The sequence below is a fragment of the Podarcis gaigeae genome (assembly GCF_964106915.1).
Source record: "Podarcis gaigeae genome assembly, chromosome: 2".
Lineage (NCBI taxonomy): Eukaryota > Metazoa > Chordata > Lepidosauria > Squamata > Lacertidae > Podarcis > Podarcis gaigeae.
In genome coordinates, this window is record NC_139679.1 from 3,277,441 (window position 1) to 3,303,515 (window position 26,075).

The 26,075-nt window shown below is 43.3% G+C and overlaps 1 protein-coding gene and 1 long non-coding RNA gene across 13 annotated transcripts in view; both read right to left on the minus strand.

The window, feature by feature from the left end:
* Positions 1–26,075, minus strand: part of SPRYD3 (SPRY domain containing 3) — a 46,744-nt gene that overhangs the window by 6,580 nt on the left and 14,089 nt on the right. For all 12 annotated transcript variants that reach the window (XM_083729219.1, XM_083729224.1, XM_083729218.1 and 9 more), the window contains exons 7-8: positions 9,969–10,118; positions 7,172–7,229 (exon numbers count right to left, since the gene is read on the minus strand). In XM_083729219.1, the coding sequence (XP_083585345.1) occupies positions 7,172–7,229; positions 9,969–10,118 (208 nt within the window). The remainder of the gene's footprint in view (positions 1–7,171; positions 7,230–9,968; positions 10,119–26,075) is intronic.
* LOC310840120 lies at positions 22,851–26,038 on the minus strand. The gene is made up of 2 exons (XR_014561820.1): positions 25,583–26,038; positions 22,851–25,207 (listed from the first exon to the last, which is right to left on the minus strand). It is a non-coding gene; the product is annotated as an uncharacterized lncRNA (long non-coding RNA).

Consider the following 26,075-nt stretch of genomic DNA (forward strand, 5'->3'; position numbering starts at 1 on the left):
GACTCAACTATCAAAAAACCCTAGCATGATATTCATAAGTGAGAAATGGTTCCAGGAAGCAATCTGGGATTCCTTGTACATGAAGTCAGGAGAGTGTATCTCAGGGTAACAGCCCTGAGGTAGGTAACGATGAATCATGATTTGTGAAGAGCCTGGTTTCAACTCCTGAAGCACATTTGGCGTGATGGCTGAGTATGTCTCCCCAGGGCTTGAAGTGCTAAGAAACTTTCCCATAATGCCTGTTCACCATGCAGTCCCTCCAGGGCCAAACAAACTGGTTCATTCAATCAGGCACACTACCCTGCCAGGCCAGAGAGGGCAAACACACTATTCGACACCCATGATCAAAGACAGGCAAGTTCTGAACCTGGTGGTCCAAACAGTTCCCTGCCTCCAGGCAGACAAGAACAAAAGGGAGAAGGGAAGGGGGGACCCAGACCACTTGAAAGGCCTTGGCACTCACTTTGTCTCTCCAAGTTCAGCTATGCAGCGGATGCGGGCGCCCGGAGCAAAAGGCATGTGGCCAAGGTCCTTTGTCTCCATGAAGGAGGAAGGTTTGTTCAGCAAAAGGGCAGTAAATATTTTCCCATGTTGCCAAGGAAACTTTGGGAATAATGTTGTGTAAACATTCCAGAGTGTGTCTAAAATAATGAAGGCCGGCCAGCAAGAGTGCCTTTTAGGGAATCCCCCTCTGCTCAACAGGCACAGGCAAGGAAATCAAAACAGCAGGCTGGAGAGGGAAACGCCTACAGGGCAAAGAAGGATGAGGGATGGCCTTACAGGGGAGGAGGCAGAGGTTTAATGCACCTTCTCTCGCTAACGCTGCTGTCTAAGCGCTCCAGGAAGGAGATGCAGGCTGCCTTCTCTACACAGAATAACGTAGGGTTAGATGCAACTGGTTCAGAGGACTTCAGGCTGAAGGTGGGAATATTATTTTGAATGCTCCCTCAAACTCCCACAAATAACTAGCACAGTCAAACCTCAGTTGTCGAACGCAATCTGTTCTGGAAGCCTACTCAGTTTCCGAAATGTTCGAAAACCAAGGTGTGGCTTCCAATTGGCTGCAAGAGCTTCCTGCACTCAAGCGGAAGCCACGTCGGATGTTTCAGCTTCCAAAAAACGTTTGAAAACCAGAGCATTTACTTTGGGGTTTTCGGCGTTCGGGAGCCAAAATGTTCCAAAACGGAGGCGTTCGGGAGCCGAGGTTTGACTGTACATCAGGACTGTAACCCAGCTCACACTTTGCAGTGCTGTTTTTCTATTTGTGGGGAGCTGTCTTTGTTTGCTTTAACATGGGGAGGAATTTAAACAACATGATCATCAACGTACCATCTGCTAGGGCACTGTCCATTCTAACTCCCTATTCTGCCACATGCATGGATCAGTTCACAATGGCTTAAGTACAACTGGGACTCGAACTTACATTCATTGCTTACTAAGCTCAATATGTAGACAATTTTTGTTCTAGGCTACAGCTCATAGAAAGTGGAGAGAGAGCGTAACCGATAGTATTAGTTCATAGGATATTCTGAGACTAACTCAGCGCTGTGAACGCAGCACGGTGCAAGAGCAAAAAGGACTGGAGAGGAGCAAAGGCTCTTTGTGTTTGCTAAGCCATACTCAGTTATCATTACACTGAGCAGGAACTTGTAGAGGTATCTTGCACTCACATCTATCTCTATTTCCCCTCCCGCTCTTCGAACCGCGTTCAAAGGGCTTCCCAGCATACCAATATCCCAGTTTATTTTAGGCAAGCTATTTCCCCTAGGAGGTCTCTGCTTATTCAGTAGCAGTGGTGGGATCCATCTCAAAAGTCTGACCAGGAATTAGGCGTGAAGTAACAAGGCAGCTGAGATCAGAACCCAAAGACACTGCAGCCAGCAAAGTGATTAAGGAAAGGGCAACTGGAGGTAAGGAAGGCATGTTCAGCAATGGGTGTGTAGGTGGCTCTCCTGGTCTGCTGACGAGAAGGGTTTGATTGCATATGGCTTCTTAGCCATTCAAAACTTCAAGCTGCGAGACAGTGAGGATACAGGATATCAGGAAAATGGCAGAGAGTTTGGTATAGGGCTGGTCCATGGGCTCTGGTAAACTAACACACTTCTTTATAGGTTTTTTTGGAGTGGAGCCAAGTAAGGGGAGGGGGGAAATGATGGAGGTGTGTTGTTGTTGTTTTTGTTGTTGATGATGATGATGTTATTTTATTTGTACCCCACCCATCTGACTGGGCTGCTCCAGCCACTCTGGGCAGCTTCCAGAGGATACAAAAACATAATAAAACATTAAAAACATCCCTGTAGAAGGCTGCCTTCAGATGTCTTCTAAAGGTTGTATAGTTACATATCTCCTTGACATCTGATGGGAGGGTGTTCCGCAGGGTGGGTACCACTACCAAGAAGGCCCTCTTGGTAAAATTATGCCTTCTGTGGAGAAAGTATATAGGGAGTTTTTCTCCCTCTTTCATAATAGCAGAACCCAGGAGCATCCGGTGAAGCAAAATTGCTGGATTGAAGCTAAATTGCTGTTGTTCTTTGCAGATAACAGTCAGTCCAGGCCAGCAGAAAAGTTTCAAACTGCTCCTTTACCAAAGCCATCCTATCCCAACAAAAGAGGGAACTGCATTGAACATGTGGCCTGCATGGTGTGCTCGCTCACATATATACCAATACAGCCTCATGGTGGCCATGAAGTTACAGGGCAAGACAGTACTGAGGATAGCACCAAATTCAAAATCAGAAGAGGGAGGAGGCAAGCTCGATACAGGTAGTAAAAAGTAGCAGTTTGTTTAGTATGAATGTCCAATGCATTTCAACCATGGATCATCCTCAAGGCAAATAATTTTCCTATCTTGTTCTGGAAAAAAATAGAGAGAGCATACTCACTAATATGCTTTGAATACTCTTGGTGGGCTCCTTTATTGTACTAGATACAGATGTTGATAGGCTTCAGCTCCCATCAGCCCCAGCCAGCATGGCCAATGGTCAGGAATAATGGAAGCTGTAGTCCAATGGCATCTGGAGGGTCACAAGTTGGCCAGTCCTGCAGTAGCTGAAGACCCAAGAAGACCCTTTACCACACAGAAGGATGAGTAGATTTTATTAATCCAGCCTAGAGATACCTTAGTACAAATACATTAAGCACTCTTCATGACACAAACTGCTATTTTATCTCATATGCTTGCCTCCCAACTCTTCCTCCACTCTTATGAAATCATGGGCCACTCCTCACAAGGCAGCCTGAGCACGAATGTTGAAGCTCCCAAGTGTGCCCAAATTCACAGCTCTCACCACCAACTTCAAACCACTTAGACTGAGGAGTGAAATCAAGAGTGCAATGAAAAGGAGAAAACATTCGGTTCAAGGATACACAGAAGAGATCACAGGCCAAATCTGCGGCAGATGGTCAAGCCTAGAGAAGCTGAGATGCTTCTGGCTCTCATAGGAAGCAAATCTGCCTCAGCCAGCTGGCCATAGAGTCTGTGTCTGAGGAAAGGTATACAGGTCGGAGCCAAACAGTACAAATTGAGAGCATTTGCAGATGACTTAGTATTGACGTTACAGGAGCCAGAATCTTGTACTAAAAGGGTCTTGGAACTAATTCAAGAGTTTGGTCAAGTGGCAGGATTTAAATTGAACAAGTTAAAAACTAAGGTTTTAGAGAAAAACTTAACATCGATTGAAAGAGAGAGGTTTCAGAATGAAACAGGTTTGACTGTGGTTAAGAAAGTGAAATACCTGGGGATTAACATGACAGCTAAAAATGGGAACTTATTTAAAGATAATTATGAAAAATGTTGGGCGGAAGTGAAAAAAGATTTAGAAATTTGGTCAAATTTGAAGCTTTCCTTGTTGGGTTAAATTGCAGCTATAAAGATGAATGTATTGCCTAGAATGTTGTTCCTGTTTCAAACATTGCAAATTGTGGACAAGATGGACTGTTTCAAGAAGTGGCAGAAAGATATTTCTAGATTTTTCTGGCAGGGCAAGAAGCCCAGAATAAAATTTAAGATATTAACTGATGTAAAGGAAAGGGGTGGATTTGCCCTGCCAGACTTTAAACTTTACTATGAATCAGCAGCATTCTGCTGGTTGAAAGACTGGCTGCTTCTTGAGAACACAGACATTTTGGATTTAGAAGGTTTTAACAATGTTTTTGGGTGGCATGCATATTTGTGGTATGACAAGGTTAAAGCACATAAAGCATTTAAAAACCATATTGTCAGGAAAGCACTGTTTAATGTTTGGATAAGATATAAAGACTTATTGGAAAATAAAACCCCAAGGTGGTTGTCCCCAATGGAAGCGAAAGCTCAGAAAAAGCTCAATATGGAGGCCAAATGGCCGAAATATTGGGAAATTTTGGAACAAGAAGGAGATAGACTGAAACTGCAGAGTTTTGAGAAATTAAAAAAACAAAGTGCGAGATTGGCTTCATTATTATCAGATAATGGAGGCATATAATTTGGACAAGAAAATTGGCTTCCAGGTGGAAAAATCAAAATTAGAAACAGAGTTGTTAGAACCTAAAACTAAGATTTTGTCAAAGATGTATAACTTGCTGTTGAAATGGAACACTCAGGATGAAACGGTGAAATCTGCTATGATTAAATGGGCACAAGATGTTGGACATAATATTATGTTTGCTGACTGGGAACAGTTATGGACCACAGGTATGAAGTTTACGGCATGTAATGCCTTAAGAGAAAATATTATGAAAATGATTTACAGGTGGTACATGACCCCAGTCAAGCTTGCAAAAATTTATCATTTGCCCGATAATAAATCTTGGAAATGCAAAGAAAATGAAGGTACATTCTTTCACCTTTGGTGGATGTGCCCAAGGATTGAGGCTTTCTGGGAAATGATTTATAATGAAATGAAAAAGGTATTTAAATATACCTTCCTGAAGAAACCAAAGGCCTTTCTCCTGGGCATGGTCGGCCAATTGGTGTCAAAGAAGGATAGAACTTTCTTTATGTATGCTACAACAGCAGCAAGAATACTCATTGCAAAGTACTGGAAGACACAGGATCTACCCACTCTGGAAGAATGGCAGATGAAGGTGATGGACTATATGACATTGGCAGAAATGACTGGCAGAATCCGAGACCAGGGAGAAGAGTCGGCGGAAGAAGACTGGAAGAAATTTAAAGACTATTTACAGAAATATTGCAAAATTAATGAATGTTAGAATGATGTCAGTTGGAAATTAAGTGGTTTCCAGCTGTAATGCTTTAAGAGAATATGGGGGAAAAAAGGTTTAGAAATAGGTTAAAATTTATTGATAAGGATTTGCTGAACTAACAATTTGAATTGGAATACAAAAAAGGGAGGTATGAGGAGGTCTGGGAAATAAGTTAATGAAAAATAAGTAATGGAAACTTTATGTGTTTTTAAATATTTTTATTTTTGTATTTTTGTTCATTTTTTTCCTTTTTTCTTTTTTCCTTTTATTGTATTACTATTGAAAACTTTAATAAATATTCTTTTAAAAAAATAGAGTCTGTATCTGAGGAAAAGGCAATCTTTTTACTTTGGTTTATAGCAAGAAATCTCAAATTGTGAGAAAGGCTTCTCAAAGAAGTGTGGACAGTTGCCAGAGGCGCCAATTGTTTATCTGTCTTGTATTTTTTTTTTTAAGTGAGGAGCTTTAGCAATATTGTAAGCAAAATTATGTACATTCTACCATTGTTGCAAGAGCAGGAATTCTAAGTGAAGAATTCAAATTCACAGGAATCGCAGCTTTTCTTTTTTTAAGTTTCTAGCCCTTCAGCCTGGTGAGATCACACAGGAACAGAAGAAGGGAATGGGAATCTGATAAGGTTTTCCAATTGATGGAGCTTCAGTCTCCCACATTTATTTATTTAACAGGATTTCTATACAGCTTAATTGCAAAAACCTCTTAGCAGTTTACATAGCTCTTTGTCTCTTCCCATGAACAGTTTATCCAATCCACTGTTCTGAGTCATATAGGTTCTTTTTTCAGATAATTATTTTCTCATTGAAACCACCCTGTGCAAACATAACACTTAACCATAGTTCATTGCCTGTTAACCCCGGCAAAGATTCCTGATGATAGTGAAATCTCCTACCAAGCTAAGTCCTGCTCAAAGAGATCATTTAGATGGGAGGGACCACTAAGGCCATCTTGTCACTTTGCAACCAAGAGGCTGTAAAGTTGGGGGAACTACCTTAATCACAGTTTGATCAGTGCAGATGTAATACAATGTCTAGCCCTGGTTTGCAGAATATTATACAGATGCATATACTTTTTTACTCTCTGCGATAAATGTATACTAGTCATAGAATTTTGGCTGTAATAAAATGGGAATAATCTCTATTATTATTTTCTAAGTGCCAGAGAGTACACAATCCTGCCTAAAACATAAAGCTCACAGGTCGATAACATTTCCTTCATTCGTCCAACCACCTAGTGATGTGAGTTGCTAGAGAAATATGTAACCCATGGGTCACAGCAGAGCTGGGATTTGTCCTGCTTAGTGTACTATCCACATATTCTCAAGCATATTCACATCCTGAAGGAATACCTTCAAAAGCAGCTGCCAAAATCCCCAAGATGCTCAGTTCCTATTTTTCATGCTTGTGTGAGGCAGAATGTGTATTACACCAAAACCTGGTTGCAACTCAAATGTTGCACTTTAAAATCCACAAACTGCTTAGGGCCTATCTCCTTGTGGCTATGCCTAGTTTCATAAAACAACCCTCTTTACACTCCTGGATCATTGGGGAGAACCTTGATCTGCAGGTTTCATATATTTGCTTTCATAGATTCACTTGCTGGCTGTGCAGAACAAGGGCCTCTGAAGTTGTGACACCACATCTCTGGAATCTCCCACTCATGAGCTTTGCCTTCCTCAATTGCCCTTCAATCAATCAATCAATCAATCAATCAATCAATCAATCAATAGCTAGTGAAGTCTTTTTGAGGAAGGCATGTGGAGAGGAGACAAAATGCTATTTTAAATATGCTGCATTCATAAAATTGTATTGAACTTGTTATTATTGCTGATTTAGACACCTGTTGTTCAGTTTCCTACTTTCAGGAAAATGGAGGAAGGAAATATACCAAATAAAGTATATCATTTAGCCACCAAACTGCTCTTCCCACTGTGCCCTAAGCTTGGCCGTTGGTGCTGCAGATCTTCACTCACCTGCATGGTAGGCCACAGATCCCCTGCTCCAGCCAGGATGCCGGTTTTTCGGGTAGTCCTGGAACAAGAGAGAAACAGAACAAATCATGCAGCGTTACAATTTTATCACTGAAGGTTCTTTCAGCAGAAAAATGACAAGCTGTTAATACTGTATTTTAAAAGGGGTTTCCACTTGAAAGGTGCTTGATTCCTGCCTCCCACCCACCGCAGCTGCACAGTTCATAGAATCCTAGAATTGGAAGGGACCGCGAGGGTCATCTAGTCCAACCCCCTGCAATGCAGGAACCTTTTGCCCAATGTGGGACTTGAACCCACATTGAGATTAAGAGCACCAAGACGTGATCACTGAGACAGGGGTCCATGCTGAGTCAAGATTTCCCAGAGCATTACCTCAGTACCTCAGAGGGGCACATCCCAATGCTTTGGGAAACCTTGACTCAGCATGGACAGGGATTAGACCCACAAAGCTTTACGGCCACAAAACTGAGGAGGAAGAAAAGCCCTTACTGGAGTAGCCAAGACTCACAGTGTTCCAGCCTGCAGGGCATTCATAAGGGTGACTCAGCAGCACTTTATGGAGTTCCCTGAGCTCAACAACCAGGTAGTGCCTCTCTCACTAGGCTGGAAGGGACAAGAAAAAGACTAAGAAAGGGTTCAAGGAGTCTAAGGAAAAGATGCTGCAAGATCTTCAAATCTAACCACACCATGCCCTTTAATTTAACAAGTATTAGCATTCATTTAACGTGGTTTCTTATCACACTGGAAAGCTTCAGTTGGTACAAAACAAGAGCACTGCAGATATTTCCCTTCAAAGCCCTCATTGACCTGGGACCCACCTGAGTAATTTTACCAAAAGCAGACGACAGCAGACCAGCATGCCTTAATTTTATGCCTTTCGTAAGAAATGTATACTTTCTTGTGTGCTCTGCAATTTCAAATGCTAATCTTAGACCTAGCATGGCTTAAGCAGCTCCAGCTCTACAGAAATTAAGGCAGCTAAGGCAAGAGTTATGCCACATCTGCAATAGCTGTGCTTGCAGCTCCAATCAGAAAAGCATCTCTTAAAAAAATGGGAAGCACAAATACACATCATTACACGTGTGTTTTAAAGCACAACAGTGTTGGTTAAATGTTTAAACACCTTAATTTTTTAACAGAAACTGCCACACTGTGTGCCAGTGTGCCAAGAGAAATAAGCATATCCTTGGAGCTCATAAAAGCCAGGAAAGCTGCCCCTGCTGCTGCCCATTGTGTCTTTGTGTGATTTACTGCTCTGGTCTTCCCACCGCCACTGTAGGCAGATCCTCCCCCATCTGTACTCCTGATGCCCAAAGTGGCAGAATTACCTATGATCAGTGAGCCATGCAAAAATGTATGTATTGGGCTCATCTAAGGCAGGTAATTCTTACTATTTCATGCGCTAAATGCAACATCTTTCTGGTGAAAATCTGAGGTGCTTCCAATTTTAATTCAGGAAAAAAGAAAGTGCTTTAGCTAACAGACGTTTGGAAACACTTGTATAAGAAAATGAGCTGCACATTACTTTTTAGCCATCACACCCTATTGGTTGAGACTCATAGACTTGGCATGGTAGTCCCTGGGTTCCAGCTGATCTGGAAACAAGTCTCCTACAAAACAGCTTCTGGTGGTTACACAAACACACCCACACCAGATGTAGAATCAATAGATTGTTTAGGGGATAAGTTGTCCTCCTGTAGGGACAGGAACTCAAGGGAGGGTGAAAGGAAGTTGATCCAGTTATTTTTTCTTTTCTTTTTCTTTTTGGATCTTGTATGGCTGCTGGGATTTGCTTGCTCGCTGTAGCAAGATGAGGAAGGAATGGAATGGTGTGGCCTTGAAGGCCACGTGAATCCAGACCATGTGTTGAGGCAAACAACAGAACCAGATGGCCACATCAGACAGGAAAGGAAGAGGGACAGACGCCAAACCAGCCCCAAAGAACAATTCTGCCTGCTTCTAATTTGTTATCTGGAATTTAGCAATAAGAGAGCCTGGCTCAGAAAAATCTTTGTAGCAGAAGTTGTGCAGGAAAAAGAAGCATGAAAAGACAGAGAACCCCAAGGCTGGGAGGAACCAAGTAATGATCTAGACCCTTGGGGTTCTGCAAAGCAGTTGTCCCATGGCAACACACAAAACTGCCAGGGGCGCCACAAGCACTTGTTTGATATCATGTGGCTTTTTGCACTGAGGAATGTCCTTAAAAGGAGGAGGCTAGCTTAGAAATCTAACTCTTCCCTCATTTATGCAAAGATGAGTTTGCAGGAAAATGCCACCATACCTGTGCAATATGACCATGACACCAAGACTGTGTGAAATGGCTTCTATGTGGCAGCTGAATCATGTAGAGCGCCTCACCACACCATATTGCATGCATAATTTCTATCAGCCGCTGTGTCATTCCACCTCACAAAGAAGCCTCAAACAGACCAAGTTAAAGCCAGCGTTCAAGTGCACCCAGTGAGGTATCTGCTTCAGTTTTTTTCTAACTTCCAACCATTCTTTGTTTTGCAAAAGACACCAGACACTGCAGAGCTCTTTCCTGGGACTATGTTAGAACTAATAATTTTTCTAGTTGCAGCCTGGTGTCATACTGTAACCTCATTCACATAAGACTATGTGCAAGTGGAAATTTTCCATTGAACATGCAAGTAATCATGCATGCTACACCATTCTTAATCAGTCCCCAACCAAATGAGATGGCATCCAGCGCAGTGCATTTGAAGGGGCTCTATTAAGGACACAACACAGCACACTCTTCCCCCAACCACAGTTTTACCTTTCGAGCCAAGCCCAGTGCAATGTAGCATTTCTCTCCTGGATCTACGATCTCAACTTCAAAGTAGTGACTCCTGGTACTTAGTGGCTGCCGAGCTTGGGCTAGACCCACGTCAATTATGCTCTTCCCCTTCCCCACGTACTCCAGGAGCTGCAGAGAAAAGGATGACACAATGATCAGCTGTCCAGATCAGACCTGACAGTCCATCAAGCCCAATGTTGTTTTCCAGGAGGATCACAAGCAAGGCATGTTAATACCCATCCACTTGTTAGTTAGCACCCTCCACTCCAATCATTTGGCAGATTCTGATGTTGCCTTAAAAAGGGTGGGGGAATGCAGTGAAAATCTGCACTTTTCATTTCTGGGAACAGAAACCACATTTTCACAGCTGATGATAATCATCCTGAATATAGCATCATGTTTCCAAACAATTATCATGGATACATGAAAAGAATAACAAAAGGGGTGTCATTCAGCTAAGCTAATTTCACAGAACGGAGAAAGGAATGCAAGTTGGTCAGCAATGGAGAGAGAACTATGAGGAGCACAAGTTACTGGTTGAATGGCTGCATGATAGATAGCTAGTTGGTGTGCCTTTAAAACATATACAAGCAGTTCAAGACAAACTAATGTGTGAAACCATGATATGGAAAATCCTATCCCTGCAAATACTGTATATCCACTTCTGTGAATAAGCACCTTAAACATGCAAGACCACTTTTCTTCAACAAGTTGAAATATATCCAGATGAGGCAGCCTTTTTTTCCTCCTCAAATTTTAGACATATGAACAACAAACGGATTTTAATTCTACATTGTAGCTGTTTTAATTGTGGTACTTTTTATAAACTGCCCTGCTGAAGAGTGGGATATTAGTACAAACAATTAATTAGTTAATTAATTAAGTGGGAGTCCAAGACATGCAGTTGGCAAACATCCTTATCTTATTTTGCAAGTCTCCAGTATTCAAAGTATTTCAGTACTTTAGGAGATCAACATTAAAGAAAAACACTGAAATGTTTTTAATACAGAAAACATACAATTATGTTTATAGCAACAAAGATATTCCATTGTTCATAAATCTGGAAATCCAGCAATACCCCACCCTGAATCTGGCATTACAGGTGGAAAAAAATCAAGGATGGATGGAATCATTTTGAAAACAAAGATATACCATAAGGAAGCAATGCCATGAGCAGCAAAATTGTGAAATTAGATAACATAAGGAAAATAAATCATTATGCATTCCTTATTTTAGCATATTGAGCTAGAGAACTAACATTGTTATTTAGCATATACAGATACAGTAAAAGCAAACCATATTTTAATAAACAAGACCACCTTCTCCCCTCTTTTTCTACCCAAACCTTGTCTGCCAGGTACATTTCAAACTTTCGTACACCAGTTTTCAAAGCAGAGTCTTCTGCACAGGTTTCAAAAGTGCTACAAGTGCTAAAAGGGAAGAACTTTTTTCACATATCTTCTCATTTTGCATAATTTATTCTGCATGTGCAGTGAGCAGCAAGGAGGCAAGATGAGCAGGGAAGATCGTGCTCAGTTGCCTCCAGTGTTCCTCTACCATTTCAATTTTTAGCAGAGAAGGAAACAAAGAGTTGAACTGAGAAAATATATGGTTGTACTGAATCCCAGGATATCATGCACCCCCTGGTATAATTGACACTGCCAGGTGTTCCATCATCGAGCTAACACTGTTCTACTAGGAGTTCTATAGCTGTAGTTGCAGCAATGATGTGATCAACAGCTACTGCAAACTTGCATGAAGTATCTTAGTCCCAAGGGCATGGGTGTGCATGCACACAGACACCCCTCATGAAGCACAACCACATACTGAACTAATCTTTCCTGGCTCCTACAGCTCTGTGGAAAAACAGACCATTGACCCTTTCCACTAGCTTTCTGCACTGCTGCCATAGGATTCCAAGAACCACTCATCCATCTAAGCACAAAGCAAACATTTCAAGCAGCTAGAACAGGAAGCAGCTCGACATAAGGAGTGACCTACTCTGACAACGATCTATCCTGGAGGAAGAACAACTCTTAAATGTGATGTTCTTGTGCAAGTTTCAGATGATGTTATTGTTATTAGTAGTTTTATTGAAGGTGGCTTTATGTACAATTTAAATAAAACAATTTAACAATAAAAACAGATGCCAAACCAGACTGGGGGAGTGAGAATTCAAATGAGAGGGATGGGAAGCACAGGAAATTCAACTTTGGTCTGACTTGGCTATTGATACTGAACTAATGTTCTTGTTCTACATTTCCCTTCCAGATGGTACATATTACTGAGTGATTGGGAAAGTGCCTCTTATGGATGCATCTTGTCTGGATTAAATACAAGCATCTAGCTTATTCCTTCATCTATACATGACTAGTCTTAACTGCTGGTGCTGACTTCTCTTCAAGCCAGTGGACAATTTTAGGGTGCTATTCAGCTTTCTGGGCAAGTGACTAGCACTGCACATATGAACTGCATTTAGGGACCATGCTTAGCTCCATGTCCCAATAATACAGCTGGTATACTGGTAGCGAAGTTTCTAGTACAATAGTCATTCTTATGCATACATTTCCCAATAGAATGGGGGACACGGGTGGTGCTGTGGGTTAAACCACAGAGCCTAGGACTTGCAAATCAGAAGGTCAGCGGTTCGAATCCCCGCAATGGGGTGAGCACCCGTTGCTTGGTCCCTGCTCCTGCCAACCTAGCAGTTCGAAAGCATGTCAAAGTGCAAGCAAATAAATGCTCCGGCAGGAAGGTAAAAGGCATTTCTGTGCACTGCTCTGGTTCGCCAGAAGTGGCTTAGTCATGCTGGCCACATGACCCGGAAGCTGTACGCCAACTCCCTCAGCCAATAAAACAAGATGAGCGCTGCAACCCCAAAATCGGCCACAACTGGACCTAATGGTCAGAGGTCCCTTTACCTTTACCCTATAGAACAGAGGTAGCCAATGTGGTGTCCTCAAGATGTTGTTAGACTCCAAACATCCCTGACTATCGGCTAAGTCTTTAGGGTTGTCCTAAAAACCACGTTTCAGTTCTGGATCTAGGCATGTAATGCAAATAAAGGCGAACTTATTTTCTGCCCTTTAAATTATACTTCAAAATCTGCCCCAGTGGCAGGCCACCTTACCATTCCATAATGGGCCAGCCCCAAATCAATCAATGAGAAAGTACATGGGACCATCGGTCTACTGAAACTAAGCAGGTCTGGTCTCGAGAACCATATGTATGTCACTTTAAGTTCCTTGGCAAGATGAAAAGGCGGGATATAAATTTAAGAAAATAAGAAAGATGACCAACTAGGGCAGGAACAGGCATATATCCAGGAGCCCCTTTGGCTATAGGCAAAAGAGCAGACAAACAGGGTAAATATGCAAGGTGTGTTTACACCTAGCCCTGATGAATCACTTGCCAGGGCTGTCTTTAGAAAGCACTTTAATCCTCTTTTAATGGCAGGCCTTTTAAGAACTCCATTCAGTCATCAAAAGTACAGAAGGCCTGAAACAGGAACAGGCTTGGGCCAGGCAGCCCCACCCCACCTGATCTTCATGGCCCCAAGCTTCTATTTTGTGCTGCCCTGCCACCCTAGCGCTGTGCTGAAATATGTCATCCAGTTTCTCAAAGGTTTTCTTCCCTTGCAAAAGAGGCTTCAGCTTTTTTCTGCCTCATTCTCAGGACACTTCAGAATTTCTTTAGGGTTTTGGTGGGAATGCAGTCTTAAGCTTATTGTTGTGAGGTGGCCAAGACAGGGGTGGGGGTATTTCTTCCCAGTAAACAATTATCCAGCATTCTGCAGCCCCCCCCCCCCCGTGACTGGCTGTGCTTTCTGAAAAAGCCCTGGGGCAGGCAGGAGTTACCTGATGAGGGCTTTCCCTGGGCCTTAACTGAAGCACAGGCATTCGAAAAGCTTGCCAGGTGCAGAATACGGTAGAGATGATTTGTAGAATGAAATAAATGGCACGGATGAAAACCTGTTGTACACCTCATGTTTGGCTGTTTCTGGGTTTAGATAACAAATGGCGTACCGCAATGCTCTCTACATGAGGTGTCCCTTGAAGACACCTTATACTCTGGAAGCTGCAGCTACAGCAGAATGTGGCTTGGCAGCTGCTGAGTGGAGCAGCTTAAAATGCTGCAAACTACTGAGCCCTTTCAAGGTGTTGGCCTTCATGTTTAAAGTTCTAAACTGCATGTGGCCCAAGTACTTAAAGAGGAGCCTCTTCCAGTACTAGCAATCCTGTACCTTCAGATCTGTGATGGAGGCCCTGTTCATGGTACAGCTAGTAGGTACAGGACAGAGTCTTCTTTGTGGTGGCTCCTGAGTTGTGGAACTCCCTCCCATAAAAGTCCATCTCCCACTCAACCTATCAGTAATCAAACATATTTTTGAGACACACCTTTGTAGCAGGGGATTGTTTTCAATCTGATATCCCTTACCTGCTGTAGGTATCCAATAATTTTTAGTGCTATATTACTGTTATTGTTGTTTAAAGTTGTTCTGATTTATTATAATGATTGTATTTGCATTTTATTGTATGCCATCCTGGGCTCCTTTCAGAAGGAAGGGCAGGATACAAATAACAACAATCCTACTGGTACTGTTGATACAGTCACTGTGCATATGTTTCTGGAAGCGAGAAGGAAAAGTGACCTGGTGTCAACACACACTATATGAAGCGGACCTGGAAAGAGACATGGGCTGATAAGGTGCACTTCTCACAGAAAAACCTATGGAGATGAATGGCGTCTCCACAAATGTGACATGCAAGTATAGACTTTGGAACCTGACACAAGATTAAACATCCTGGGAGTCTGAGTTTTTATCTTATTTTATTTTTTAAAAAAAGTTTCTAGCCCCTATCATGTTGAAAATAAAACTTTAGACCATATAAAGGCAATGTCTGTTGTCATGAGGTGTGTTTTGAAGAGGTGAAGTGATTCAGCCTCTGTATAGTTTCCCTTCTCTCATTATAAACAGAATGGAAATTGTACCAAATCAGCCAGAAAACTGAGAATTTGCATAGTCTGTTCAGGTCACAGAACTTCACTTTCCTGGCAGGTTTAAGGATTTTTTCCTGAAAAACAGGATTCTAAAAAGGCATCCGGGGTGAAGGATTTCATTAATATTTCAAGAAAACATATGAAAGAGCCAGCAAGTTCCCAGCGGCCTGAAGAAGAACAGACTGTTAAGCAACACTGTCATGCCTTTCATAGCAGCACAATAAGCAGAAGTTCACTAGGCAATGCTTTCCAGTCTTCTTTTCCTCATGAAAAGCTGCACCTGTAAATTATTTGTCATGCAGCTGTTAAAGGCACAGATATAAGCTCCCTAGAAAAAAAGGGTGGCAGTTCCACCAAAAACGGCCAGCTGCCACCTTGGTGCAACAGGCCAGCACAAAGCCTGGATGGTGACTGGCCCTTTAGGAAACAGTTTCCATGCTGGCTTTCCTGAAAAGACTAACTGAATGCCTGAGGCTGCTGACTTCTGCCCTCAAGATCTGGTGATGTTGACTTTTACCTCAGGGCTTACTTGCTGGGGACAGAAAACTCAGGCTCATGAAAAGAACTAATGCTGCTGGATTTCCTCAGAAACACACTGAAGTGGGACGTAATGCAATATACAGGAGAGAATGCTTTTTTAAAAAATCCAGAGGAAATTCCTAGCTGAGAATAGTGTTGTTCAATGACCCCACCAAGTACAAATTCAAAAGCTAGTTAACAAAAAAAAAGAGAGAGAGAGAGAGAAAGGAAAGAAAAAACAGACAGACTTCTAATACTACAGGAGGGTGACCATAGGAAAATAGATGGCTTCGGGCTACTGCAACTCAGACATCCAAAATTCCAAGACAACCAGTTTTGAAAAAACACACACACACTCACTTTCAAGAGACGCACAGCAAATCCAGGCCTACCTCCCACTCTGCCAGCGTGCCGAAAACCCACGCCCAGCCTTTGAAGAGTGGGCTTTTAATAAACAAAATATTAAATTGTCCAAAGGAAGAATGCAAGTTATGCATTTTATTTTTCCATCAGGCCAGGGAAAGAGCCAGGAAAGAGAGGGAGTTTATGTGGGTGAATTTGGCACTGCAATTCAAAGGACAGAAAGAGGAAAGAGGTTGTCCTGGAAGGATCCGGCAGTCCTCAACCCGCTTGGCTGGGTCCAAACTCAGGATAAGCAGTTCTGTGCATCTTTTGAAAGTTCAGGGCTTCATCTCAGAGGACCGCTTCACATACTAGAACAATAGGAAAGGAGCGCTTCTGCAAATCCCTTCTGTGGTCTGAAAATGTCTCATCTAAACACCCTTAACTAATTCCAAATCACCATAAGCAATACATGCTTTTGGTGTTGCTCCGCAATCAGGATGGTGTGGGTTTATACATTGCTAAAGCTGCATTGTGGATCCCTTCCAGTCGGGATTCAGGCCTCATCATGGGACTGAAACTGCCTTGGTCGCACTGGTTGATGATCTCCGGCGGGCTAGGGACAAAGGTGAGAGCTGTTTCCTAGTTCTGCTGGATCTCTCAGCGGCGTTTGATACCATCGACCATAACATCCTTTTGGACCGTCTTGAGGGGCTGGGAGCTGGGGGCACTGTCCTACAGTGGTTCCGCTCCTTCCTCCTGGGCCGTGTTCAGAAAGTGGTGGGGGGGGATGAGTGTTCAGACCCCTGGGCTCTCACTTGTGGGGTGCCTCAGGGTTCTGTCCTCTCCCCCATGCTTTTCAACATTTACATGCAGCCGCTGGGAGAGATCATCAGGAGGTTTGGGCTGGGTGTTCATCAGTGTGCAGATGATACCCAGCTCTACCTCTCTTTTAAATCAGAACCAGTGAGGGCAGTGAAGGTCCTGTGTGAGTGTCTGGAGGCGGTTGGAGGATGGATGGCGGCTAACAGATTGAGGTTGAATCCTGACAAGACAGAAGTACTGTTTCTCGGGGGCAGGAGGCGGGCAGGTGTGGAGGATTCCCTGGTCCTGAATGGGGTAACTGTGCCCCTGAAGGACCAGGTGCGCAGCCTGGGAGTCATTTTGGACTCACAACTGTCCATGGAGGCACAGGTCAAATCTGTGTCCAGGGCAGCTGTTTACCAGCTACATCTGGTACGTAGGCCGAGACCCTATCTGACTGCGGACTGTCTCGCCAGAGTGGTGCATGCTCTGGTTATCTCCCGCTTGGACTACTGCAATGCACTCTACGTGGGGCTACCTTTGAAGGTGACTCGGAAACTACAACTAATCCAGAATGTGGCAGCTAGACTGGTGACTGGGAGCGGCCGCCGAGACCATATAACACCGGTCTTGAAAGACCTACATTGGCTCCCAGTATGTTTCCGAGCACAATTCAAAGTGTTGGTGCTGACCTTTAAAGCCCTAAACGGCCTCGGTCCAGTATACCTGAAGGAGCATCTCCACCCCCATCATTCTGCCCGGACGCTGAGGTCCAGCGCCGAGGGCCTTCTGGCGGTTCCCTCATTGCGAGAAGCAAAGCTACAGGGAACCAGGCAGAGGGCCTTCTCGGTAGTGGCGCCCACCCTGTGGAACGCCCTTCCAGCAGATGTCAAAGCGATAAACAACTACCTGACATTCAGAAGACATCTTAAGGCAGCCCTGTTCAGGGAAGTTTTTAACGTGTGATATTTTACTGTATTTTTGGTTTTTATGGAAGCCGCCCAGAGTGGCTGAGGAGGCCCAGCCAGATGGGCGGGGTATAAATAATAAATTATTATTATTATTATTATTATTATTATTATTATTATTATTATTATTACTATTATTATTATTATTATTATTATTGGAAGCTTCCATGGATGGTTTTTGTCTATCCAGGATCAGAGTGGAGAATTCTCCCACAGCCTAGAATGGCTAACAATTCTTCCACCTATGCTCAATTCTCTCCCCCCCCCCCCACCCATACATTTCTCAGCTAAAAATAAAGTACAATTATCTGAGGGCACATGAGATACCTTCCCCTTAAATCAACAGTGCAAAGGCTATGTAAGTACCAGAATACAGCATTTTGGGGGAGGGTTCTGCAGTCACAAAAAATTAAGCTTACTCAGAAGAAAAGGCAATCATCCATTTTAACCATGAAAAAGGAACCTAACAGCTGCATAAAGTGGGGAAAGGCAAGGGATAATTTTGAAATAAGAGAGGAAATGTAAATGGTTGGCTTCCCTGTTCTTGCAGGGAGCAGGGGGAGCTGTCTGGGTCAGGGAAGGTCCACGTCTCAGACTGGGACAGGGGATAGGCATGTAGAAAACAAGGGCTTATGTAAGGCCTCTGTGGGCAATGGCTTCCATTTCAGGCATAGGGTTAAGAATGTGCAAATAACTCTGCTGGATCATACCACAGGTCCACCTAAGTCCAACATTCTTTCTCCCAGCCAAATATCTTTGAGAAGCTCAGACTGGGGCATAATGGAAATATAGTGGCACTCTGTCTGTTCCTAGTATCCAGTAAGATGAAGATATACTAATTCTGAACATGGGAGGATCCGTTATTAACCACCCCAACCACTTGTGAAGCTACACACAAAAAGGATTTGTTGAGCCATCAGAGGCCTGTCTCTCCTTTAACACTTAGCCCAAAGTTGCACCTCCACCAGACTCACAATTATGAAAAAGAAATTCCACACAGAGCCCTTCCTGATGGCATTTTACTTCAGACCATAGTTTATAAGGGGAAGCTTCCAGCAGATGAAGGCAACAACATGTTGGCCAAGCAACGAGAGCATCCAAGACAAACAGGTGAACCTCTTAGATAAGCAGATGTAGGCCCCACTCTTTCTGCTGGTCACATGAGCCATATGCTCAGCCAACAACAGCTGAAGGAACTTAAAACTGGTAGCACATTCCAGATTTAGGCAGAGCAGAGTCTACAGGGCAGGATGAGAAAAATTCGTCCTTAATAAACCCCAAGTTAATTCCAGCAAAGGCCATTTTGTGGTGGGGTAGATGGAAGCAAGGAATCCTGAATAAGACAGGCCCAGCTCCAAGCCAATGCACCATATATTATGGTGTTGCTGAATGGAGAGTCTTTCATAATCAAATTTGCAGAGTTTGGAGTTACACTTAACTGTTTAAAGCCAACTTACCATCCCCATAGTCCTGACCCTCCATAGCAAGACCATTGATCTGGGCCATCTGCGCAACAAATGTAAGCTTGTGAGACTTATTCTGTTGAGTCACCTAGATGAATCCAGTTATTTCTATTCACCTTTGTTAGAAGGAAGCTATTCTTCTCTGTGGCTGCCATCACTTCATAAATGACAAACGTCAAACCTCAATCCCGTGCAAAATGTTTCAAAGAACACACCAAACACAAAAATATTGTACTTCCACCACACTTCTGAGAATCAGAGGTATTGTTAAAAGAAAAATAAAGAAGTTTCTAGTTCTTATTATTCCAGATTAGAATTTTTAGAGGTATGGGTATGCTAAAGCACCAATGACAGAGGAGAAGAGCACAACTCTTTATGTCCCTGCTCTCATGAATGGCAACAACTTTCCCCACTGCAATTCCTGGCACAGGTGGTGCTCTGCCAAATAAACTACAACCGTCTAATGCAGTGCACATCCGCAGTCACATGTTTGCTTTAAATATTATATTGCTTAATCTTTTATTCTGTGTGTGTGAACATTTGACATTTTCAATCACAGGATTTTGTTTTTGTTTTTTACTTCCTTGAGTCGGTTTAGCCAACAAAGGTGGAGAAACCAGAATGCTGGTGATATTAGAGTTGTTACACTGAAGGTCAAAGGGCCTGGAGAACCCTGTCAAAAGGCCCAGTGCACATCGGACCAAAAATTGTCCTGACACTAGTCTTTCTTCTGGAGACACATTTTATTTTTTAAAAAAGCAACTGAGTAATAACTTTAAAGGCAAATGGATCCCTGAATTATTTTGTAGTACCAGGCTCCTCAAAAGTAGAAGGATTAGTCTTCCTGATGTGCACAGAAAAGGGCATGTCAGTGAATGTACTCAAAGACCCCAGGGGCTGATATGAAGGAGTTGAAGGATGGACCATTAATTCTTGGGTCAATATACAATCCAAACAGCAGTAATAACAACAAAAATCCTGGAGGGAGTCTTAGCCAAACTGATGCCAGTTCCAACTGTGGTGGTGCTGGGAGGCAGTCTAAACAAAGTAACAGATAGATAATAGTGGAGCCTGACTGACGATAGTGGGACCTGAATGACAATCAGGACAGCTCAAGAGATAAAGGGTGGAGGGGGACAACAATTGGGTAGGAGCACACCACAGTTGGTATTTTGCTATATCTAAGCACCCCAGTCTCAGCAATCTTGCAACTCAAATGACAGGAAGAATTCCAAAGAACTTCCAAATAAACTAAGAACACCGATTTAGGATAGCTAAGTATCAACGTCTCATTAGGGCAAGTACTGCAGCATATTGCTGGTTTGAAGCTACACCCAACAGCATTAAATAGCTAGGATAGCTCAGTCAGCAGAGCATGAGACCTTAATCTCAGGGTTGTGGGTTTGATCCCCAAATTGGGCAAAAAGATTCCTGTACTGCAGGGGGTTGGACTAGATGATCCTCATGTTCCCTTCCAACTCTACAATTCCTTGATTCTCTTTGACTCTCAGGGACCATTATTCCCAAAGACTTGAAACTACAACCCTGTTCTGAGAGCACTGAAAGCAGAGCTCAGAACTGGAGGCAACCATAGCTCACTTGCTTGGGATGAATAGTAGTTATCAAAATGGTAACCGCTATTCTGAAAAAGGAAAATTTGTAGTATGGCAAGAACATCAGAACACCTATATTCATCAAAGCTGTTAATTTTCTGTTGCAACATAAAATAACAAAACTACTTTAAATAGAAAACCAGAATACCCTCAGCTATTAGAACCCCAGGAATCAGCTGAACTTCAGAGTATCAGGCAATGCTAACACAGTTTTTTAAAAAAAATATTTAATCATTTTTGCAACAACTGCAAAAGACACATACAACAAAAACCATAATAACACTAATAACACAATTTGACAATTCAGATTTGAATACTGATATACCTAGACAGCATCTTAAAAAGCAGAGACATCACCTTGCCAACAAAGGTCCGTATAGTTAAAGCTATGGTTTTCCCAGTAGTGATGTATGGAAGTGAGAGCTGGACCATAAAGAAGGCTGATCGCCGGAGAATTGATGCTTTTGAATTATGGTGCTGGAGGAGAATCTTGAGAGTCCCATGGACTGCAAGAAGATCAAACCTCTCCATTCTGAAGGAAATCAGCCCTGAGTGCTCACTGGAAGGACAGATCCTGAAGCTGAAATTCCAATACTTTGGCCACCTCATGAGAAGAGAAGGCTCCCTAGAAAAGACTCTGATGTTGGGAAAGATGGAGGGCACAAGGAGAAGGGGACAGCAGAGGACGAGATGGTTGGATAGTGTGCTCGAAGCTACCAGCATGAGTTTGACCAAACTGCGGGAGACAGTGGAAGACAGGAGTGCCTGGCGTGCTCTGGTCCATGGGGTCACGAAAAGTCGGACACGACTAAACAACAACAACATACCTATGACTACACCTTTTTAACAATTTTTCCCCACCTCTCCTCCCCCTACTTCCCACCACTGTCTGCCTTATCGCTTAAATATTCCTTCCAGATTTCTTCATATTTATCTATTCTTAATTTGTGTCGATATGCAATTTGTTCATATGTAGCTAGTCTGTCCATATTATCAATCCATGTGCTCAATGGAATCTTTTTGCGGCTCTTCCAATTCATCAATGCTAACACAGTTAACAACCCCGTCCCCAGCGACCACTTCAGTGTCTCTGGCCCAATTCCCACATGTGGTTAGATATATCCCCCAACCCTTATCAGAAGATGCTACACAACTGAATATCTGAACTGCCTCTGCACTGACCACAGGTGGTTGCTTAGTTACATCTCTCTAGCCCTAAACCACTTAGGACCACTTGGTAACTTAAGGACAGCTTTCTCCTACATAAGCCTGCCTCCACATTAAAATATCCCTCAGAGGTCCCTATTCTTATCCTACCACAGTAGAAGCAAGATAGGCAGCCAACAGAAACAAAGAGGTTCTTGGTGGTAGCCCCTCCAACACACACACGTGCACTTTGGAATTCTGTCCCGAGGAAGGTTTGCAACATGTGCTTTAATTTCTGCTGGGGAAACAAAGTGGGAGATAATCACAGTTCCCTGCATTTTGTGCCAGTTGTCTAGCTGCTGTATTTTCTACCAGTTCCCTAGTGTATAGTTTGAAAATATTAAGTTAACAACACAATTCTAACTACTGTATTGGCCCAAATATAAGCTGCACCTGCAAATAAGCTGCACCTTCAAAATTCAGAGGGGGAAAGAAAAAAAGACAATACCTGAATATAAGCCGCTCCCTTAAAATTCTGCAGGCACTCACACCCATAAATGGCAAATATAGAAGAAAATCCTACAGGTACGATTCCCCCGTCCTCCTGGGCTGCTACCTGGGGGCGGGGAAGCAGCGCTGCTTTGCTGGCGGCCTCCCCCCCTCGTTCCGACGTCTCGGGGGAGGCTTGGGAGCGGCGGGCGAGCTGGGCGCCAATGCTCTGCGCTCCCGGGCTGCTTCCTTGGGGGAGGGGAGCCATGCTGCTTTGCCAGCAGCGTAAGGTCACGAATATAAGCTGCACTTTAACTTTTCACAGTTGGAATTGGGGGGGAAAGTATGGCTTATATTTGGGCCAATACGGTATGTCTACTCAGAATTAAGTCTTACTGAATTACATAGGGCTTATTAAGTGGTGTTAGGATTGTAGCCTAACTTATGGAAGTTCATGAAAAAAGCATTACCTGTTGTGCAGGAGGTCCATCCCGACCATTCAGGGATGCTTGGGGGGGGGGGGGCACGAGAAACTTTCTTTCCAAGAACTTCCTTAACATATTTAAGGATCCAAGCCAGTTTATGTGAACATTAAAATGCACTCCAATTTCTCTTGGATAGAAGGACCAAGCTTATAAAATAAAGGCACTCAGTGTGGTGGTCGTGACTCAACAAACATTTTTCATGTGTTGCTATCTATTTTATCACTGTTTCTGTACTGTTCAAGAGATTGGGGGGAGGGAGACAAGGAGGAAGAACGCAAGCCAAAAGCATCAAGGCATTTTAAAATACGAAGGGCGACAGATCCCATTAACATGGCCACACCCTACCTTTCCCCTTCCAGCTCTGTCTAACAGAAGAGTACAATGTTCAGATATTTGTGGTATAATGCAGCAGCCAGACAGTATACAGGATAGACTTGGAAACAGCAGACAACCCAGGGTCTTGGTTGGGGCAAATACATCAACCAAAGCAATATTGGCTTTAAGGGGCTGACCTCCAGTCACCGTTTTAATCTGCTGGTGGAACAGCTGGCTCTCTTTCACGAAAAGGTCTGGAATGTCTCTTTGGCATGTCCTCAGATGTTCTCTACTAAAGAACACCAGATGAGAGCCTGGGACAGCATCTTGTTACAAAGGAAAAAGCTGCAGTGCCTTCACCCCACTGTGAAGCTTCTTCATTTCCAGATAACAGCTTTGGGGGCCTCTATAATTTAAGCCTCGGGGCAGAGCACATGCTTTTGTCACCATGAAGCCTCCTGGAGGTACACAGCCCAACCTGCCTGTAACATTCATCATTATTCACTGTGCAAACTTTGCCCTCAGGGTGTGAGTCTCCACCCCTCCGTGTTCCAGGCTGACATGGGGGGGAGGAGTGTGTTAAGATCCAAAATGTAATGGCATCCATTCATGTGCTACAGCTGGAAAGGGGAGTAACTTGACACGGGAAGGCCCTTTTTGGTGGCATCACTCAACCACCACAGAACATGTCATGCCTGTCAGGTAAGTTTTAATCCTACATGTTTGGAGGGCTTTAACAGCAGGCTATCTTCCAAGAATTTGTGGCTCTTAGTAATGATGTTGGTGTAATACCTCCATATCAGAGGTAACATGCCTCTAAATACCAGTGGCATGTCCTGTTTACAAGATTGCAAGGGGCATTTGGTTGGCCACTGTGAGAACAGGGTGCTAGATGAGATGAACTTTTGGTCTGATCTACAAAGCTCCTATGTTCTTATGCTAGGGTAGCAGTGGCCAACCTTTTGGATTCGTGAGCAAATTTGAAATATTGGGTGTACTGTGGGCATCACCTTGAGATGACTCCTTCGCTCTCCTCACAAACTTGTATGGCCACTCATGTTCTTTGCTTTGCAGAGGTCTGGAAGACCCTTCCTCCATGACTAGCACACACCCCAGGACATTCACTTGCATGCACATAAATCTTTGTACCCTGGGAGAGTTATTAAATGCAGGTTGGCACCAAGCTTCTTGCTATGAGTATTTTTAAAAAGAATTTCCCTGCGTCTTGCAGAAGTCAATCTTATCACCTGCATCCAATGTCTGGGGACATATGTGATCAATTTCTTGGGTGCAAGGCTACACATGGAAACAAATGAACTTCCGGAAAGACCACTTTAAGAGGCAAACTGCCAACAGTCCTTTGCAAAAGAGTTAGCAATACAATAAATCTACACCCCATTAGATTTTTTTAAAAAACTTTCATTACAGATGAAACTGTCTGAACAATGTTCTTCTGTTGACCACACCTTGGATTAAGATTTAATGGTGGTGCTGGGGGCCAGATGCAGCCTGCCTGCCTGCCACTAGTTTATCATCTCTGATTCAACAGAAAAGAAAAGCTTTTGAAGAGATCCTGCAGAAGGGGCCTAAAGAGGGCAGGGATACAGGAAGTGGGCAACACACAGCCTTCAACAGAACCTTTTGAAAGTGTCACACAAACAAAAAGTAGTATAGAAACTTGCAGATTTATAGAACGCTGGTTTCCTAAAGATCAGCCCACAAGACAAGAATCCTCAGTGTGTGTTATTTCCATAATGCATTCCCTGTCTCACTAGAAGTAATGCAGATGCTGTATTTGCAAAAACAAAAAAAACCCTGCATTGCACAATGGTGGGAGGAAAGGCTTTATAAATTTTGGAATTTTGCCAATATGCATAAACTTATCAAACAAGTTCAAGAAGCATGAAAACTTGAGAAATTAATGTCCATCAATCATTTGCGTAAGCAGATATTGATGCCTAAGATAGAAATGGAAAAGGTTTCTTATATTGCTTAATTTATGGACTCTGCATTATATTAATATTGCATTAAAGCATTCCATGTTAGAGATGAAAAGGCTTTTTTGGTGTTTCTCTTATTACCTTTAGGGACGCAGGTGGCGCTGTGGGTTAAAGCCTCAGCGCCTAGGACTTGCCGATCGAAAGGTCGGCGGTTCGAATCCCTGCGGCGGGGTGCGCTCCCGCTGCTCGGTCCCAGCGCCTGCCAACCTAGCAGTTCGAAAGCACCTCCGGGTGCAAGTAGATAAATAGGGACCGCTTACCAGCGGAAAGGTAAACGGCGTTTCCGTGTGCAGCTCTGGCTCACCAGATGCAGCTTTGTCACGCTGGCCACGTGACCCGGAAGTGTCTCCGGACAGCGCTGGCCCCCGGCCTCTTGAGTGAGATGGGCGCACCAACCCCAGAGTCTGTCAAGACTGGCCCGTACGGGCAGGGGTACCTTTACCTTTACCTTATTACCTTGAGAATTTTAAGTGATGATTTCCTAGTGAGTCCCAGAATTATGGTTTATCATATATTATGCATTTTGCAATTGTAGTATTCCTGTTTCTCCAACACATGCGTGATATATATCAAATACATCACTTTCTGAAATTGTTCAATAAAATATAATTTTAAAGGGGGAAGGAAATATACTTTATGCACATAATGCATGTTATCCACCAGCTCCCCAACCATGACTTATTTCCAAGGATAAGAATACTATCAAGGTCAGAAGAACTTGGTGTTCTGAATGCATAGAAGACTGCAGGATTCAGTAATACACACTGGGCTGCTGAAGGGTGTGTGGGTGCCAAATGGCTCCCTTAAGGCTGCTATGGGAAGGACAGAATGAGAACAATTTTAAAATTATAGATGGCCCTTCCCCCACGCCCCAAGTTATATTCTGTTAACAACGACAGCATTAGGCAACAGGGCAACTTTAGCAGGCAAGATAAGCAAAT